At 35.9% G+C, this 20,577-nt stretch overlaps 1 protein-coding gene across 1 annotated transcript in view; it reads left to right on the top strand.

Moving 5' to 3' along the window:
- Dpck (Dephospho-CoA kinase) overlaps positions 1–19,603 on the top strand; it is a 41,697-nt gene extending 22,094 nt beyond the window's left edge. The window contains exon 4 of the mRNA XM_081736436.1: positions 19,177–19,603. Coding sequence (XP_081592562.1) covers positions 19,177–19,471 — 295 coding nt within the window. The 3' untranslated portion in view covers positions 19,472–19,603. The remainder of the gene's footprint in view (positions 1–19,176) is intronic.
- Positions 19,604–20,577: the final 974 nt, after the last annotated feature.

The raw sequence follows: 20,577 nt of genomic DNA, 5'->3' as shown, positions 1-20,577 counted from the left end.
ATGGGGTTATGTCAAGGATGAGGTCTACCGAACACGTGTACCAGATCTTGAAACCCTGCAGCAACGAATAACCACAGTCGTTGCATCAATCCCTCCAGTGATGTTGGCTAATGTGTGGATGGAAATTGAATATCGCCTAGATGTGCTACGTGCTACCAAGGGTGCTCATGTGGAAGTGTACTGATGTGACCAAAACTTTTATAGTTTGTAAACAATTCAACACCAGTTTCATATTTCTATCTTATTTCTAGCCTGAGTTATCAATTTCTGTAATCAGGGAAGGACTTCTCGGACACCCTGTATATCGTAAAGGTCAGATCCACCAATATTGTAACAGAGAGGTGCTTGAGCCATTGCCGGTAGAAATTCAAACTCCGATAAGTGATAATTTCACAGTCTTGATTTATTACAAGTGTAGCCTCTTTAGTCAACGGAGAAGAGGACGTGGATCATGGGTCAGAGTTGATGTCGATGGGTGTTGGTGGGTCGGAGTTGGTCGTAATGGTTCAGAGTGGTTCATAATTGGTGGTGGGTCAGACTGGATCACGATGGATGATGGGTCAGAGTGGGCCAATGGGTCATTTGGGTGGTGGGTGATAGTGGATCATGGTGGGTCGTGGATCAAATTTTCATTGACCCACACCATCTCTGGTTAAAATTGTACTAAAGATAAGAGGCACCGAAGATGCATGTCGGCTATTATGCTCAAATTTTGCACATAGATAGTACCCCACCAGAAAGCAATAAATCTGAAACGGTTCACGGTATCACCTTTTAGAACTCGAGATGTAGGGGTTTGTCTGATTGGCTAAATTAAGACGTCAATGATTTATCCATCAACAAGCAAGCTTTTTATGATCGTTTCCGTGGGGAAGTCAGAAGAACACCTGCCTAGTAATCGCAATATTGATAGTTCGCGTCCACCCCGGGGTATTTGTTTTGTGTTTTTTTTTGACTCACCTAAATATAAACAAATCACACATATAGGCATTTCGTTGTCGTTTCATCGCGTCTCTGCCGCTTGTAGTGAAGTTTTCAAAATGGAACTGGGGCCACCGCGGATTGTCGCTGCGGGGCCACCAATTTTTGGCGAGAGGTCAATAGTTGACCATCTGTAGTCCACCGACGCTTACAGCTTAGGGTAATGAACGATGTCTTTGCTTTGTAGACGTCATGACTACCGACGTCGGCAGTCAACTAGCTTTTAGTATTCCTTTACTAACCATCTATCGTTCATGTTTATACACGGTGTTGTAATAATAATAATAATAATAATAATAATAATAATAATAATAATAAGTATTATTATTATTATTATTATTTGTAGTAATAGTAGTATAATCGATAATAGTATAATTATATTGTCTATGTATTGTCTAGGTAGGACTAGACACAGGATTTGGCTCGTTTTAGTTTGACTCGACTCTAATCCGAGTAGAGTTGGAGGATATTTTTCGCGCCGAGTCCTAGAGTAGATCTCAAAGATGTCTGTTTCGAGTCGAGTCGAGTTTCAAAGAAAAGTCACTCGTGCCCATCCCTACTAATGAGAGCTTAATCGGAGTTAAGCGAAATCGAAAGTCATACTATTTATCTAAGCGACCCCGAAAAACTATGAATTCGACACTAATACCGATCATTTTCTAGCAATCTTTTATATGTATCCCCCTCCCATTCGCCATAGGTAACCCGACAGCATTCTTTTTCAGACTATAAGAAATTTGGTTAAAATTACTCTAGGCCAGTGGTTCTCAATCTAATTCCTTTCACGATCCCCTTTTATCACATCCTCTTGCCAGCGACCCTTTTATAATTTGTGTTTTATAATAAGCTTGTGTGGGATTTTTAACATACCTATTTCTATAATAGTAGAATCCATTTCTTGTTTATAGTGAACAGTGCCGTGGCATGGAAAATCAGCGCTCGGGGCGAGAGTATACGACGATATCTCCGTACATATGAGTGAGGTCGACAGACTAGCTGCGAAGCGCCACCATGGTTGGCACGAAACTCAATAAAATTTTCAAAAGTAAACCCTGCCTTTCCTTGATTTTGAGCACATTTTATTAAGTTTTTCCTTCTATTTTATACATGTGCACATGCACTTTCCTATAGGGATGCACGCGAGACGTCTCGACTCGTCTCGTCTCGCATTTGCGATACGAGACACGAGACGAGAGTGAAAATTTTATGCGAGACGAGACTAAACCATGCGAGACGAGACTCGGTTAAGTCTCGCGAGACTTCTCGCAGTCTCGCAACATTTATGAATTACATTTACTTGTATATTTAGTAATTTTACATTTATTGAGTTTTCTAAGTTGAGCGTTAATGCCTCCAGGAACCAAAAAGTGATTGGGGCAATTGACATTTTATGAGATTTATTATTAATCAAGGTTAATTTTCAGAATTAAAGCCTTCTTTAGTTTCTAAAAAAGAAAAGCTTTGTAAATTGGAAATTTATTACAGCATAGATTTAGGACCTTTTTTTTTTTGCGACACAAACACACACGCGGGCGCGCACGAGTACATGAACTTCTATTTTTGGTCTGAAAAGCGAATAAGACTCCCTATTGCTGCGAAATATGATATTTCTGTTGTTTCTGTCTTTTTCACATTACTACTAGCGATTAATGTTGGGGGATGGCGGGGAAATCCCCTCTCATCAAAGTTTATCCCCGGCCCGGCTCGCAGAAATAACATATTTTTACATGGAATAAGTATTTTCTTTCTATATATTTATCAAAAACATCCCCCTCTAGTTCGGAAGTTTAATTCAAATACTGGTTTGGCAGGATGTCCCTATAGGTTTCGTGGGAGATGGTAGGAATGGCCCTATATATGTCAGTAATTTTATTTTCTAGATCTGGCAGTATAAGTTGAAAGCGAAAGTTGATAAAATGCGATAATCCAACATTGCTACAAGCGCGAACGAACCAAAAGAATTGGGTCGTATTGTGTTGTGAGGAGTTCTTTTGTTGTGTACAATCGCTTTTGGTGGTATAAAAACATCTTTATACTGGAAAATCACCCTTCAAGGAAACGACCAAAACGTGTAAATGTTGATAGTGGCGACGATATTTTAGAAGAGCCAAATATTGCTGGAGACCTCTAAGCTGGAAAACAATGTTGGATCCAGCAACAATTTATGCTGGTTTTGCTGTAAATTATGCTATTAATTTGACGAAAATTAATGGTCCAGCGATCAAATTCCAGCACAACTTTTCTTTTAATTTGGAGCGGAGGGGACACAAGTTCGAATACCATGTTGAACTCTAGGTTCCGTCTCCTTATGATGTTATGAACATTCATCCCATGGAAAGCAATGGCAAACCACCATTCACCTTGCCAAGGGACTTTTAGCTCAAATACCTGCCTTCGGACAGAATATCACATCATCATTCATTAACAGCCATAGAATAACACATTGCAAAATTTTGACCTAGAATATATGCGAGACCATGCGAGAAAGTCTCGCGCGAGACGCGAGATGAGACTCAAAATTTTATGCGAGACGCGAGACGAGACTTCACATTTGCGAGACGAGACCTTACGCGAGGCGAGACCAACGTTTGAGGTTGCGAGACGAGACGAAACTTTTTCATTTCTCGTTTCGTCTTGTCTCGCGTGCATCCCTACTTTCCTAACATGAGTAACACACTTCCTCCGAAATTTGTGCCCCCTTTTTTCGGCGCCCGGCATTGACAGTGGATACAGTAACTGTACTATCTATATTCCCAACGACGAAGGTGCAGGTTCAAGATGGATGTTAAACTCCTTCATTGAAGAGGTCATTAACGTATCTGATCTAAGCCCACAACTTCTTGACCAAATAATAGAATGATCATGCTACAAGTCTTTGCAACTGGTTTTCTGTAACGAAGACTTGGACAAGTTCTGCCTGATGAGGAGAGAAGAATATCCTGGTCTGGTATCTGCTGCTTTAAAAGTAATAATTCCATTTGCTACATCGTACTTGTGCAAAAGTTTTTTTCATGGTAAACATTAAAACAAAGACAAGAAATCGCTTATCAGTTGAAAATGGCTTCATAATGTTCGTCACGAAGATTGAACTGGGCATTGCTGCACTAGTGAAATTACACCATGCTTAGGTATCTCATTAGGTTTCAATTTTAATTGTATTTTAATGTGCAGGTTTTGTTCCATGTGTATTTTTCTAGTATTTCTATATACAGTTCTCATTAGTATCATATCATACGTCTTTCATTTAAATTCATTTTTAAACAACTCTGCACCCTTTGACAATGTTCAAAATAATTTCCGACTCCCAGGTTGAAAAACCCTGCTCTAGGCATACATGAGTTATGTTGGAACATACATACATACACTTTTATATGTATAAATGCAGATAAGAGAGAGTTGAGAGAGAGCGATTAAGGTATTACCGCTCTCAATCTCTTCACTTTACTTTTGCGATTCGTGAATTTCTTACGTGACAGTTTGGGGCTAGCTAGTTTTTTGTCTTGAGCCACGATCTGATTTTCGATATGCTCTACCTAAATGCTGTAATGCGAATATTGAGAAGTTACCTGCGTATGAAAATAGCTGCAAATAAATACATTACATAACTTATTTATTGCTATTACACGATTTTCTTAATTTGTATTTAATATTCACATATAACATACCGACGTTCTGTCAATACCTCAAATGTTATATTTTAAAGATAAGAATTGCTTATGTCGGGAAATGATATGAATATATATATTCAACTGATATATACAGCGGATGAATTGTAATGTAACTATTTTACATAATTTTCATGCAATGAGGAAAGTAGAATATCATAAAAGAATCTCACCTGAACGTGTATGGAACTCACGATTTAAACGCTCGGGAGTGTACCACTGAGCTAACATGACCGCTTTTCGGAAGCTGCTTCTGAAATATAACTGAGCTCATACGTAAATTATTTTTTTCGTATGGAAATCACAATGACGAAACGAGAGTGTGAATATACATATAGTTTCGAAATATTGTATCATTAAGTATTTCAATCAATTTTACTTTTTTTCTACGCTTAATACCATTTCAACATGTCTTATTATATCTAACAGAAGGAAAAACATATCTCTACATTTTTTCCCGATTGCTAAGGTTGGCTTGGAGGTTCGAACCAGCAGCTTTAGTTTACTGTTTTCAGAAGATACCCGAAGTTGGACTTCGAAAGTGTTCGTCTCAATACAGCTATCATCATATCGCTCAATCTGTTTGGTATATGGTATATGTTTTTATACGTGTAAAGTCAGTATAAAAATTTATTCTTTAAACAGCTTTTCGTATGTATTAATACTCCTTTATAAAAACTGTTTTTAATATTATTATTACGGCGCACCATTTTCAGATTTCTTTCGCGAGTCGTTGACCAAGTCGTTCCCCACAATAGGCGTGTCGTGCAATTAACCAACCACACGTCAGGTACTAGCTTTTACCTATTGCTTCCTGCTCACAGCTCACAGTCAGAACATTGGTAACTATGGATAGACGTACAGCAGTAATTACTTTATGGGAGTTGGAAGGCTATTCTGCAACTGCAGCTAGCAGGCGAGTAGGTGTCCCGGCCTCTACAGGAAGGCGATGGATTCGGAAATATGGTCCTACACGTCAAACTGGTAATTTACGATCTTCTGGTTGTCCGCATGTGTCAACCGAAGCCGAAGATGCGAGATTAGTAAACGAAGCCCGGTTACACCCACTACGGACGTCTAGACAGCTAAGGGAAGCTTCTCTCTTTCCTGGTAGTAAGCATACAGCTCTGCGAAGGCTTCGTCATGCTGGGTTACGTGGCTGTATTGCTGCCGTGAAGGAAAAACTCTCAGACGACCACAAAATTTAACGTCTCGCGTTTGCTGGATGCGTTGCTGCTTGAAATCGCAGTGGCCATGTATCTATTTCATGTTGGGGTTGGATTTTCAGGCGCGGAGCAGAACAGCTAGGTTCAGGAATGGTTCGCAGGGCAGCCTGAGATTGATTTAATTGACTGGCCGCCTAGTGGAGCAGACCTGAATCTCATGGAAAATATGTGGGCAGAAGTGAAGCGTACTCTAAGGGATAGTTGGCCTGAGGCAGATCCACCAAGAACCCAGGATGACCTGTGGCATCTTGTTTCCGAAGCATAGCTGGAGGTAGGGGAAGGAGATAAATTTGTCACCCATTTAATAGATTCCATGCCCAGAAGAATGGGGCGTATAATAAATTCAGAAGGGTATTGGACACAATATTAATGTCCCCGCCTTAACTCCCGAAAACAGTCCTTTTCAGGGCTACCTAAACGCTTCTGAAAATATTTCTAGAAGTAAACCACTCCTTGAATCCGATTTCTGTGCAATTCTACTAACAAAAAAAGGCTTCTCTGCAGGCTTTGAACTCAAGACGACCTCATTAACAAGCCAGTACTCTACCAGTGAGCTAACATGAACACGCAAATCCAACCTGAAGAAACACGACTTTCAACTTCCGGTATTCCATGACACTGATGGTCATATACTTTGCAAATGTTGTATTCAACTTGGGATATTCCGCAACACATAAACAGAGAGAGAGAGAAATGAATATACAAAAGCATATTCAACGTATTCGAATGAGACTCTAAGTAACGATATTCCGTTCTAAAGAGAATTTATGTTTCTTCCCGTGACGTTAAGGGGATCGGGAAAAGTTATGTGTCTTGAAGCAGGATCCGACTTTGGATACTCTGTTTACACACTTTCTATATCCGTAGGAATATACTGTATTTCACGAATGTAAATGACGTGCTGTATTGAGAATATTGAGAAGTTACATCTGTATGACAAATAGCTGCAAATAAATACACTACATGATTTATTTATTGCTAGTGAACGAGTTTCTTAACTTGTATTTAACATTCTCATATATAATACTGTGAACACCTAGCTATTTCAGATGTTATATTTTAAACATAATAATTACTACATTCTGCAATGATTATGTTATATATATACAACTGATGTATTTATGTCATTATTTTATATAATTTTCCATGCATTGCGGAAAATATAATTTTTAAAAGAGCATTGACCCAGATGGGATTCGAACTCACAACCTTATGATTTGAAACCCGACAGCTTACCAGTGAGCTAACACAAGGACTTCTGCTAAGGTACTTTTAGCGATGTATAACGGTTTTCAAGAAAATTATGACATTCATACCCACTAGAAACGCTGTTTTTGTTCTACTTTGACTATTATTTTAGTACTCAGGCGATAATTATGTTCTATGTCTTAACTTTGAGCATTCTTTTACATATGGAAAGATTCGTTTACATATCTAAATGTTCCATTACGTATGGAGAGCTAAATGACAAACAAACATGAGCTGACATTAATACAAAGTTTCGAAATATTGTATCATTAAATATTTCAATCAATGTTGCTTTTTTTGTACACATGGTAACAAGTCTTATTATATTTAAAAGAAGAAAAACACATCTGCAAACTTTTTCCCGATTGCAAAGGCTGGCTTGGAGGTTCGAACCTGGTTTACTATTTCCCGAAGATACCCGAAGTTGGACTTTGAAAATTTTTGCCTCAAAACACCAATAAAGAATGCGCTCAACCTTTTTGAGACAAGGTGTACATCCCACATCTGTCGGTTGGGAATCTACATGTAATCCAAGAACAATTCTTGAAGATAATCAATCATTGAGCTGTAATGAAGACAGTACCTAAGGAGAAAGAAGAATGAGGCGCTCATCCCATCATGTAAACACTACAGGTATTTAAAGGTTAATACAGGTAAATCATTACGATTTAGTGAAGTGAAATCACTTACAAAATTTAGTGGTGTACCGGAAGACATAACAGCGAGGGGATTTCTTGAAAATTTTGAGGACAGAGAGACATCAGATGACCAGAGGAAGAATAGAACCCGTGGTAAGACAAATTACCGTGAATATTGTAGAAAGAATAGGTACAGAAACGACATCTCGCCACCAGTAAAATGAATGAGAACTGAACCTAGTGTTACCGGTAAGATAATCGAACCCAACCTTAGTAGTGACAGTAAATGGGATTGTGTGACTCGACCTAATCCTAGTGTAGTACGATTACGTTCACCTAAGAAGCATGTAAGCATTAGATCTAATCACGTTCGATGGAGATTTCGTAGAAATCCCATAGATGACGAAAATTCTCAAAATAGGAAACAAAGAACTGTAGATGTAAATAACGCGACAGACTGTATTCCGGTTTATGACTTTCAAGACATAAACAAATGCATTGGTCATGTAACTTAACCTAATATAGGGGCGTCCGAAAGGATATATCAAATTGATTCTTAATATGGCCACATATGTCTTATTGTTATGTGTTTTCTTTGATATTTGTATTATCAATCACATTATTCGTGTTCCATGTTATTGAAGTATATTTAAAAACATCTTTGTAATGCTAGGATATATATTGAAGTTAATAATTTATGTTTTCTATAAGGAATTTGTATTTTAAACAATTCTTACTTTTGTGTTCTTGTTACATTCGAATTATATGCTAATAATATAAATATATCCGATCATTTTACGTTCGAAGAACAACTATATAAATATCACATACATCTTTCTCGAAATATTCTTCATGATGCTTAAGTAAATAGTTAATAGCTTGTAACAAGCATTTAACGGACCTGAAAAAGGACTTAAATAACTTGCAGATCAAATTTCGAATGTGCCTTATCGTCGTTGAAATGTATAAATAAATGAAAATGATGATAAAGTTTAAAAATAAATATGATAATAATATTGTTATAGAATTAAATATGATATATATGCATAATTATATGAATTGTAATTTTCAAGTATACGAGGTGCATTCGAAAACTCGAATGATTGATATGTAAAAGTAAACGGTCCAGAATTCTTTTTCTTTTTATTAAATAAAATGAATAAAAAGAAAAGTCCGTCGGGCGCCATAATATACAACGGTACATTGTATATTTGTATTATAAATCTTTATTACTTTGTAATTTTGGACCATAAGATATTCTAAAAATGTACTAGGCTGGCTGATTTTACTATGAGAAGAAGAGAAAGAAAAAGAAATAGTGTATAGATATAATGTTAATATATAAAAAAAAAAGATATTCAAATATTTTAAATAATAAGATTGTCGATAAGAGGTTGTCAAGACAACAAGATATAAATAAATGGAATTAAATTATGGCAGATGATTTTGTGTTTTAGTGGCTCAATTAATTTAATAAAAGCGAACCGTTCTACCATTCGATTTGCAGTGCAATTCACCTTTCCGCTACCAAACCAAACACACAATGATACTAGCTGTTGTTTACTCAAATATTGTGGGCTTACCGAGAGGCAGCTAGTATCGCCATCCTGTCTAAACTTTGTAACATCATTTATCTGACTAGTAAATTGCTTGTTATTAAATGTATAAGGGAGAGAAAAGAAGAAAAAGAATAATAAAGACAAACCATTCAGTATTGTGGTCTCTTAATCCATATTAAAAGTTCTGATGAAAAAACGTGTGCCCAAGCCAAATTTGAAGAAATTATCAGGAGAAAAGAGATAACGTTACAAAGAGGAGGACACGGATCGCAGAAATTTGCTGAAGAAGGACCTAACAGTTTTAAATGGAAATAGTGAAGAAATGTGGAAGTAGCGAGATACATAAAAGAGTGGACGGGAGAACGATTAAAAAGAGGAAGTAGAATGGCGTTGGTAGAAAAGCTGCAGCAGAAAAAAAAATAAATAAAAGTACAATATAATAGTCGTTACACGCAGGCTGACGTGAATCTATGGTCATTAATGCACACTAAGTTTTCCTTTTCGTACATGGTCATGAGATAAGTGACAGTTAACCATCCACTACTTTGATGTGCCTCCTGCTTTTTCCTGTTTCTTCACCTCTTCGATTGTTACAGTACAGTGAAGACAATTTAGTATTAGCGTTTCGAGCCACGTTTCAGTCATTGGTTAGTTTCGACCATTGGTTTTGATCAAATTATGCTTTTGGCCACAACCAACCAAATTTGGTAGGCCTTGTAAGAAGGTTATCAAGTCAATTTTGTTCCAAATTGCCATAGCCATTCCAGAGAGCCAATGGCTATCAAGCTTGCTTCGTCTGGGACCTTCTTGTCTTCGGGGTTTAAAAAAAAATCAAACGCTTTAGTATTATCATTTCTGGAAAATTTTTCGGCTTCGGACCTAGACCAAATTTTGCTTCTGCATTCGCCCATTTCAAGAATTTTGGCAGCGGACATATGTGCTGATGACTTCCTTCCCAATTTGTTTCAAATCAGTCGAGATATTCCTTAAAATTAAAAATTTATGTTGGTCTTGAATTCTTCTTTTCTTTTCCGATTTTAACCAAATTTGAGTGATGAAGGGCCGCGGTGGCTCAGTGGTAGAGCGTTCACCTCTGGTGCTTGGGGTCCCGGGTTCGATCCCAGCCCCCGCCAAGTGAACTTTGTGGTGGACAAACACCGTGTGCGTGGGTTTTCTCGGGGTTCTCCCGTTTCCTCCCACTTTCTTCATTCCACCATTTCATTCATTATTCATCATCACAGTCTCCTTTAGCCTAACCGGCATAACCGTGGGACGTAAAACTCAAAGATTTCATTTCATTTCATTTGAGTGATGGAGACGCATGGTAAATTAGTGGAAGAACGATCACCTCTGGTGCGAGGAGTGCTAAGATGGATTCCAGTTCATGTGAGTTTGTGATGGACAACATTGATACCGTGGGTTTTCCGGAGTTCTTCCGTTTCCTTCCATATCCTTACTACATCAATTTCCTTATTATCATTTATTATCATTAATCTTCCTAAGTATTCTGCACAATGTTCTGAATATAGAGACTTCAGTGAACATTTAGGAATGCCTAAATATTTTAGGAGCATAATGTGATGTTTAATTACCCTTTTCCGACTTTTTTTCATAGATTGGACTAGGTAACGAATTCTGAAATTTTTCCTATTATGTATTACTACCATTGCTGTTTTTTAAATGTAATTTCTTGTTAAGTATTTTATATTTATTTATTCTTTTAGCCTTTTCACTTTTATATAGTTATTTTAATCTCTTATTTTGTCGAGCTTGTATTTGAACTTCATTTTGGGGGCACGGTGGCTCAGGGAAAGAGCGCTTATCTCTGGTGTGTGGGATCCCTAGTTCGATCCTCATTCCAAATAAATTTGTGGTGAGCATAATCGTGTCCATGGGTTTTCTCGGAGTACTCCCATTTTCTTCCACATTTCATTCTACCAATGCTTCCGTCAAATTTACTTACCTTAATCATCCGTCTTCCGTAGTCTAAAGGGTATAGTCGTGGGACGTTAAAACAAAGATTTCGAACTTCATTTAGAAAAGAAAAAAAAATTGAATTTTTAGTGTATAGCACGTGCCGACCATTAGCTTTAACGTGACGAGAACAATTAACCTCACTATGACGCTCATTAAACCGTAACTAATCAGTCATCCATCTTCTTTACGGAAATATTTCATTTCATTTTTTAAAACAAATTTATCACTCATCTAAATAAAGCATAAATTACATTCATTGTATCTTGTCTAAATTCGTAAAGCCATGAGTGAGAATTGAAAGCTAACCTTTTGTTGTTATTGTTTAATGACTCACGATCGTACATCGAGGCTAAGGGAGACGGTAATCGTGAGAATGAATGAAATGATGGAGCAGAGAAAGTGGAAGGAAATTGATAAACCTCAGAAAAATTCAAGCATACGATGTTTGTCCACGACAAAGCATACTTGGCGCGAGCTGAGATTGAACCAAGAACCCCACGTACCAGAAATGAACGCTCTACGACTGAAAAACCGCGACTTCAATGTTGGTTTCCTATTCATCTTTTACCAAATGTGACATTGATCTATCTTAACCAAATTTGGCAGGTCATTTAATCATTTCAATAATAGCCTTCACGTCAGTTCAGTCCTAAATCTGTCAAACATTTCCTGAGAGATAAATGTTTAAGTTTTTTTTTCTGTCTGTCTAGTCAAACTCGTCTTTTGATCTTGATCTGTCACGTTTGACAAGCTATCTACGTAGGCTATCAGTAACATCCATGCTAATTTTGCTCCAACTCGAGAAGTTTTTGAGAAAATTTCACGATAGTTTTCTGCACTTGGTCTTTCTTGTCCAGTCCTCGTCTCCGAGCCTTATAGAACCTCTAAAACTGTTTCTATTTGCGAGACATTTTCTGCTTTTATTTTTTATCTATATTACAACAGAAATTATTGAATATTTGAGCACAGGAATATTTTGTTCATCAAGACTAGAATAGTATTATGCAACAGTGAGGTATGTAATGAAATGAAAAACGACATGAAATGTTCTTCGTTTCTGTGATAAATTATTGTAGGTCTTGGATGTGTAGTTGTGAATGAAAGCTTAGGCAGACACATAACTTGATGTTTCACCACCAGTTCCCTCCACCCCCTCTTTTTTTTTTTTATTTTTTTCGTTACCTACTTAGAAATAAAGGATTATACTTTGTATCTACATTTCCATCCTGTCTGCCAACACTGATTCAACCACTTGTGAACTTCTTTCGATGTTTCCGATTCGGTTTTCTTTCTTCTTTTTCATTTTCGAGTAGTAACAACAACAATAATGTCGGTGGCGAAAAGGCACTAGTATTACTATTAAGTCGTTTCGTAATCTTATTCTCCTGATATTTTATTTTTCCTGTTTACTATTGGCCACGACCAAACCTCAAACTAATACAAACTACTACTATTCTCGAATGTTTTGCTGATATGGAGAAAAGTTGGCATGAAGGTCATTTATACTCTTCATAAATTGGCTCACCGAATATGGTGGATATTCGTTAAATTAAAAGGCCGAAACCGAAAAATCTGTCTAAAAAAATTACCTAAAAATGAAAATGATAAACAAAACAAGAGACTAAAATGTTATAGACGAAAGTCCAAACTTGATCAAAGGTAAAGATCGAAACTAGTGTCTTACTGACGACTTGACTGATTTAAGAAAGGAAAAAAAAAATAGGCCTGAAGTTTTCTGTAAGTTCCAAACTTGATTGAAATCAGTCAGGCCGAAAGAGCGAATTTTATCTTAATTTTACATAAGGATTCGACAGATTTATACTAAAATTATCACGAAAATGTTGATAGTATACCTAAGAGCATAAGAAAACTTCCTCATTGAGATTGGCTTGAGCCGCAACCAAAAACTAAAATGAATGCACGTTTCCACTTCTCAGAACGACTTTTAATATCATGTCTTGGCTCTCGTGTTAATGGCCGTGTGTATTTCAAGAAGGAAAGAGATTGATAGTTTTGAACGCTATAGATTGCCTCTTTCACCTTTTTATCTATTTGTAATGTCCTGTATGAAAGCAGAAAGAAAGGTGGATATCGCGATAACCGACGTCAATTTACGGGCTGTTTTCAGCGATAACTCATTAATATTAAAGCAATATATTATAAATTATTAGTTGATGTGTCAGTATCATTGCTACGAGATATGTAGGATTGTAATTATTTTGTGATTTCTTTACTTCGGAGCATCCCGAGAGTTTTACTTAGGTGTTATTTATTCCTTTAACTTTCGGTTATATTAAAAACCACCAGAAAAAAGAAAAGGAAATGCTAACCATCTTATTTTGAAAAGCGTTTTGGTCTTTGCCCTTCGGTAAAATTGCATCATGAATTCTTGGGTTGTGTGTCGACGTTTAATTACTTCCAGTTTAGATACTGAAAGTGATAAAGACAATGTAAGTTACGAAGTAAGAAAGAAAAAAAAAACTTTATAACAATTCACAACCGTCATTTCTACAGAGATAATGATCTGTCAGAAATGCAGTTCTTCGAGCAGCGTAGGTTTGCTTTTTAATTTGAGATGAGTTAACGTCCCGTTCAGCAGCGAAGCTATGTGAGACGTGGACCTACTGATTAACGTGGAATCCAAACTACATGTGCTCCCCTCGAGAATCGAACCCGTGTCTTCCACGCCAGCTTTTTAATTTCATTTTGAATTAAGCGTCTAACCTTTCATAATATTGAGAATCTCTACATATTTCCTTTATGAATCTCCTTCTACTTCAGATTTACAGTTGTATAAGCGTATTGCCCTGAGAAAAAAGATAACGAAAAGGAGAATTGAACGGTAACGGGATCGTAAAGGAATCTGTTTCCTTTTTCAGGAAACGAGAAATGGGACGAGTTCTTTTTATGGAAAATGAGCGTGGAGTGAACGATTTCTTTTTAAAAGCAGTTGTCCGAACCTGAGGTGGATCGTAGCTAAATAAAGATGTGAGACACAGAAAACTGGATCATAAAATTCGACAGTGGTAAAATCGGCTTGCCTCCCCCCTCCATATCAGCCCCCGGCAGAATTCCTGTTCCAACTTCGGGCCTCTAGTACCGTAACGAGCATAATATGAAACCAGTATACATAGTAATTGATGGGAATAAAAGTTGGGGTTCTCCGCACTGCAGGATCTGCGGGGCCGTTATTGCCGCCGTTAGTAATATTTCCTTTACAGAAACACTAAGTGACATCCGTTATTATATATTTGTTCTTGTAAAAATTACATTACTTGTAAAATACCGACCATTGGGTTAGACTGATCTGGAACTTTTATTTTCTTCAACATTCCTCCCTACCTTACCTACATAAAATACTCTGCATGCTATATGGAAAATAGAGGATTTGTATATGTTAAATACAGATAAATTAATTAAATACAGATACCCATCCATTCCCAGTTCCTTGCTAAAATCATGAACTTTGTTTTTCCAGTACTTACTTGACTAACATAAACAAAGAAAAATAATCTTTCTTATGTCCGAAATTTAGTGATGATCACTAACCCGATATACTGTACTTATGAGAACTAATGTCCAAAACACAGCAGGCCAATGCTCCAAACTTGCCAGCAGTTACAATTCCTTCAGTCTACTAGGCATACGTTCTTGCATCTTACACCAGAAAAATTCAAAACCCTACTATCAATACACATCAAGAAACATCGCCAGTTATGCAAAACGACATTACTGATCTCTCACTACCGAACACACACACATATATACCGTCATAACTTCACGTCTGCTCGAACTTTTTCTGTCAGCATATTTAAAGGAAAGGAACCCAAACTTAAAATTCTACCCTCAGAAAGTAATGGAAATTTACACAAGTGTCCACTTCTATTAGAAATAAATCCGGATTAAACTACTCTAACCTTCTCATTTTTGTTTTCCCTTTAGCCCTGTGGAGTCTAGTGACTAGTGCGTATTCTAATATAGTGAATTCCTTCACTACGGTAATATAGTTTACTTCAATTGATAAATTTTAAAGTGTGGCCGATTAAGAATAAGTATCCTTCCGAGTTTGGTTTCCAGTAAGGTGTATTTTATATATATTGTTCATAAATTCTATGATAGAATTTATAACATTTTTGGGAATCCCATTTATATGTTGTTGTTTTTTTAATTTGTGTTAATTTTTGTAATATTAACATTTTTTTTTTTTTTTAATTTCGTATATTAAGAATATTTATTCCGTCTTTCCAAACTTACGCTTACGTCACTTAGTCGTATTGTGGTTTGACTAGTTTATATGTAGGCGTAGTGATGCTATTAATCCAATTTTGTTACCCATTGAAATGCATATATTTACGGTTTGTTTTCTAAATTATTTAAATTTGTATCATTTAGTATTATAGTATTCTAAATATTCGATTCCTTAAATTGGGATAAATAATTTCAAAATTATTTAATCAGTAAATCCGATAATTATTGATATTATATTCATACGTTTACATTTCCATATGGTTTAATGTAAACGTTGCCATGGAAATAGACGTGTAAAGCCCTGATTTGAGGAACGTCTGGGATTGATAATAAAGAGTTGAATATGATGGCAAATGGAAGCTGGCATGCTTAATTTTTATTCTGGAAAGATATTTAGCGATTTTGATAATTTTATCAGAAATAAGGAATGTTTGGCAACTGAAGTGGAAAGCTCAAAATGAAGTATTGAGCTAAATTTGCTGAAGGATATCTATTAAATAAAATAATTTGGAAAAATATCTGAAGTGAAAAAAGTACTTCTTATTTCATCAGTGATTTAATCTTCTTGTTGATTAGTAAATTTTGAGCATTAACGTAAGCTGAACCCTTATTTTGACTTAGAGGATTCTTCAAAATTAAGATAGAACTAAATATGAGGTTTTGACAGTTTAAACATTACAGTTCTGATTACTTTTACTGGCAGAGAAAGTTGAAATTTTGAAAGCATGGCAAAGGTAACTAACATGATCTGTGGCTAATTATGTTTTAGTCCCTTCTTCCACAGAGTAAAATGACTGTATTTCCAAGCACTACACAGCATTGTACTACATACTTAAATTATTGATATTTTAGCAGAATGAAAGTCTTGACGAATAAAAATGTAATTTTGTTTTTCCAATCCAGTGACTTCAAAATTACAGTGTTGATAAAATTCTTCAAATCAGTTTGTTCCGTGGAATATTACGTATTATTGCACATACAGTTACAGCAAATTAATATCAGTGAAACAAGTACAGTTTAATGGATACATTTATTTAAAATGATTCTTTGCTGGTGTTTACAGAATTAATTTTCACAAATATTTAGAGCTGATTACTTTCTTTCTTGTTTTGATTCTGGTACAGATGAGTGCTTAGTGACCCATAAATAAAGAGTAAATTGAGTTTGGATAATATTTAAGGTTAATTGTAAGTAATGAAATGTGAGAACTGTGACGAAATGTTCATTTATATATATATATATATATATATATATATATATATATATATATATATATATAATACAATTTTGTGAATAAAGATTAACCTAATCAGTGCACAATCTTATTTCAGTATTTAGCTAGATAATTTCTTTGCATTTTAAAAATTATTTCGTAAGAATTCGTCAGTGTACTTCCAATTATCATTAACAAAAAAATAGGGATAGCAATAAGGCTCTCAACCATTCAAAGACAAACGTGGAATATATCTTCTGACTTATAATTTTAAAAAAAATGAAATGAAATCTTTGAGTTTTACGTCCCATGTATATGCCCCCTAGTCTAAAGGAGACAGTGATGATGAAAAATGAATGAAATGCTGGAACGAAAAAAGTGGGAGGAAACGGGAGAACCTCAAGGAAACCCACGCACACGGTGTTTGTCCACCACAAAGTTCACTTGGCACGAGCTGGAATCGAACCAAGGACCCCATGCACCACAGGTGAATGCTCTACCACTGAGCCACCGCGGCCCCCCATATAATTTTGACAAGTTTATGTCAGATTGTTCTTTGCCAAGGAGTAATAAATATTGACTTTTATTTTTATTTTTTTTAACTCATTTTTAGCATTTGTAGGGATATTCCTAACAACTGCTAAAATGGCAGCCCAGTTTACATAAATTATTACACTTAACATGTAAACTGTATCTAGTAAGTACAAGTAAGTACAAGCAAGTAGTGAGGTTGCTTCACATTTCTGCGTTCTCCTTTAAGTACAAAATTTGGTGGTGGTACACGTTAAAAGAATAATTGCCGTACGTACTTGAAAGAAAATTGCTAGGTTAGGCTAGTGCACGGGTAAGTATTGAAGAAGAGTCATCTAATATATATGGAACGAGACACATATTCGTTAAAGTTTATTATTTCAGCTCTCCTTTTCTCCACATTTTCAGGTTTCTTTATCGTCTTATGTCATCTGTTTCCACTTATCTTCCTACTTTCTCATTTTCCATTATTTCATGTTAAATTTTATTCGTGATTTCTGCTCATTTGTAGTTTTTCAATCCTTAAGTATTGTTTCTACAAATTTCTGTGCAGAAACTTCACTAAGTGTGTCTTCCTTGTTTCATTATTTTCTATTTTATTTTAAATCCTGCTCCTATTGTCTCTTCTGCCATATCAATCGAAATAAAAGGACTGCGATATATGACTGGACGTCTTTCTCATTTTCTTTGGTTTTCTTCTCTTCTTTACATTCCCTAAACAGATCGTTGAGATTTGAAGAATCATATGTCTATCTAGTTACGTGAATGTATTTATGTAGAATGAATCATGGAAAGGGAAGAACATCACTTGTTTTCTTCTGTTTTATTTCGATCCTTCTTGCAATATCCCTCTCGTGACTTCAAAATATAATACGGGGCCATGGTGGCTCAGTGACAGAGCTCTTACCTCTGGTGCGTGGGGTCCCTGGTTCGATCCTCGCCCAAATAAGTTTTGGTGAACAAATCTGTCCGTGGGTTTTCTCGGTATCCTCCCGTTTTCTCTCTTTTTCTCATTCCACCAATTCTTTCATCATCATTCACTTGCTTTAATCATCGTCTCCCGTAGCCTGAAGGTCATAAACATGGGACGTTAAATTGAAAGATTTCTTGTCATTTTCATTTTTAAAATAGGGGCCGCGGTGGCTCAGTGATAGAGCGTTCACCTCTGGTGCTTGGGGTCCCTGGTTCGATCCCAGCCCCCGCCAAGTGAACTTAGTGGTGGACAAACACCGTGTGCGGGTTTCCTCGGGGTTCTCCCGTTTCCTCCCACTTTCTTCATTTCACCATTTCATTCATTACTCATCATCACCGTCTCCTTTAGCCTAACCGGCATAACCGTAGGACGTAAAACTCAAAAATTTCATTTCATTTTCTTTTTCATTTTTAAAATAGAGTATTAAGAAAAATCCATTCAATAGAATTACATTCTACATTTAAAAGGATCCGTCAAAGATAGCCATAAGCCATAAAAATTAAAATTTGAAGTAAAATTTACGTACTCATAAAGCAAACCTATATAGAGAGAAAACTACTTGTAATTTTATCTATTTATTTATTTATTTTTAACTTAAGATGCTGAAAAACTTTGTCTACTGATTAGATTGGCTAGAAGTTATTGTATCATAGAATGCAATGAATAAACTATGAAATCTGACAGTAATATAATTTATGATCGTCTCTGACAGAATTCTTTATTTCATGTCGTGGATGTTATATTTCTCAAAGTTATTACAAATGTTATGTAGTCAGCATGACAAGACAAAGGAAACCACTTACTTCGTCAACGTCCCCATTCTGTAGTTATAAAAAAAAAAGTACTTTATGTACAAACTGTATGTAAAATATCGCGACTACACGAACAATATATATGTAATTTTATTTCTTTTACAGTGAGGAGGATCTCCAAGTGCAGCGAGTGATGGAAAGAAACAATATGACTGAAGCAAGAGTGAAGCAAAGAATTCAAGCCCAGATGCCGTTGGATAAGAAGTGTGAAATGGCTAATTTTGTTATTGAGAACTCTGGGAGTCTCGAAGATACTAGGCAGCAAGTATTAAAAATTGTATCTTTACTTAGAGCAACAAGAAGACATTGGAAAATTCGTATCATTGTAGGATTGTGTCTCGGAAGTGTAGTTTCATTCCTTCTATGGATTACATATAGACTTGTTCGTTATTTCAGATGATCACTGTATACAGAGTAATTAGGGAGTAATTTATAAATATTATAAATAGAAAGACAATTGTTAATTTGCTTAGTGATCTCTGTATGTGATTTAAAATTAAATTGAATACAGTAAATAATTGTTACTAGCAAACGGAGTTTTATTGCAGCAACAAATCAAAATGGTCTAAATCCTGTCTTTTGGGTGGTTTTCAAAAGTGTATCTAGTAAATTACGTAGGATTGATTTAAATCAAAATATAATTCATGATTTAATTGGATGATTCTTTTAAACCATCTATGGTTTGTGTATAGTGTATTCTATGGTGTAAATTGTGTGTATACCAGGCTTGCCAGCGACCTGGACAACCTGAAAAACCTAGAAATGTCAGGGAATTTTGTATACTGATGATATTAATTCCTTTTTTATAGGACTTAACTACCTTTTTTGAGTGGATGTATGTTATCTGTTTTACATTGGATTGAAAGCAGTTTCCATTGATGACTTTTGTGGATACGTGGTCTCTACGTACCAGCCATAAGCTGGGGAAATTTGCTACTCTGAAGTTATTCTTGCGAATTGTATGAACCTTATTTCACAATATATTTTTCTTTTCAGTAAGTGGATACTTCTCATTCAATCCGTGTAGTGGATTACCTTCAATGTTCAAAACTATATTTCCCGACCGCAGCATTGCTAAACAGTTTTCGTTGGGAAAAATCAAAGTATCATATGTTTTAGTATTTGGTTTAGCGCCTTATATGAAAGTGAAATTACTGGACATACTATATTTTCTACCTAGGTATTGTTTTGATGAATCTTTAAATAACATTATGCACAAATAGCAGATGGATTTGATAGTCAGGTTTTGGAAGCAGTATCAACCAGACTCTTGGACACTCAACAGGATTTACCCACGAAATTTAAGGAGGGTTTGTGTGGGTTGTCATTATCAAAAATCGTGCAGATATCAATGGACAGCCTCAATGTGAATTGGAAATTTTTAGCAGATCTGATTTATGAGGTGGACTTCATGTCATTCATGGAGCATTTCATACTGATCATCAACAGACTAAATGGAATTTAAATGGGCTTCTGAAAGATTTGTACAAACTCTTCAAAAACAGT

This window comes from Thermobia domestica, chromosome 13 (genome assembly GCF_964235325.1).
Source record: "Thermobia domestica chromosome 13, izTheDome1.hap1.1, whole genome shotgun sequence".
Classification (NCBI taxonomy): domain Eukaryota; kingdom Metazoa; phylum Arthropoda; class Insecta; order Zygentoma; family Lepismatidae; genus Thermobia; species Thermobia domestica.
This window is presented reverse-complemented; position numbering and strand designations above follow the sequence as displayed.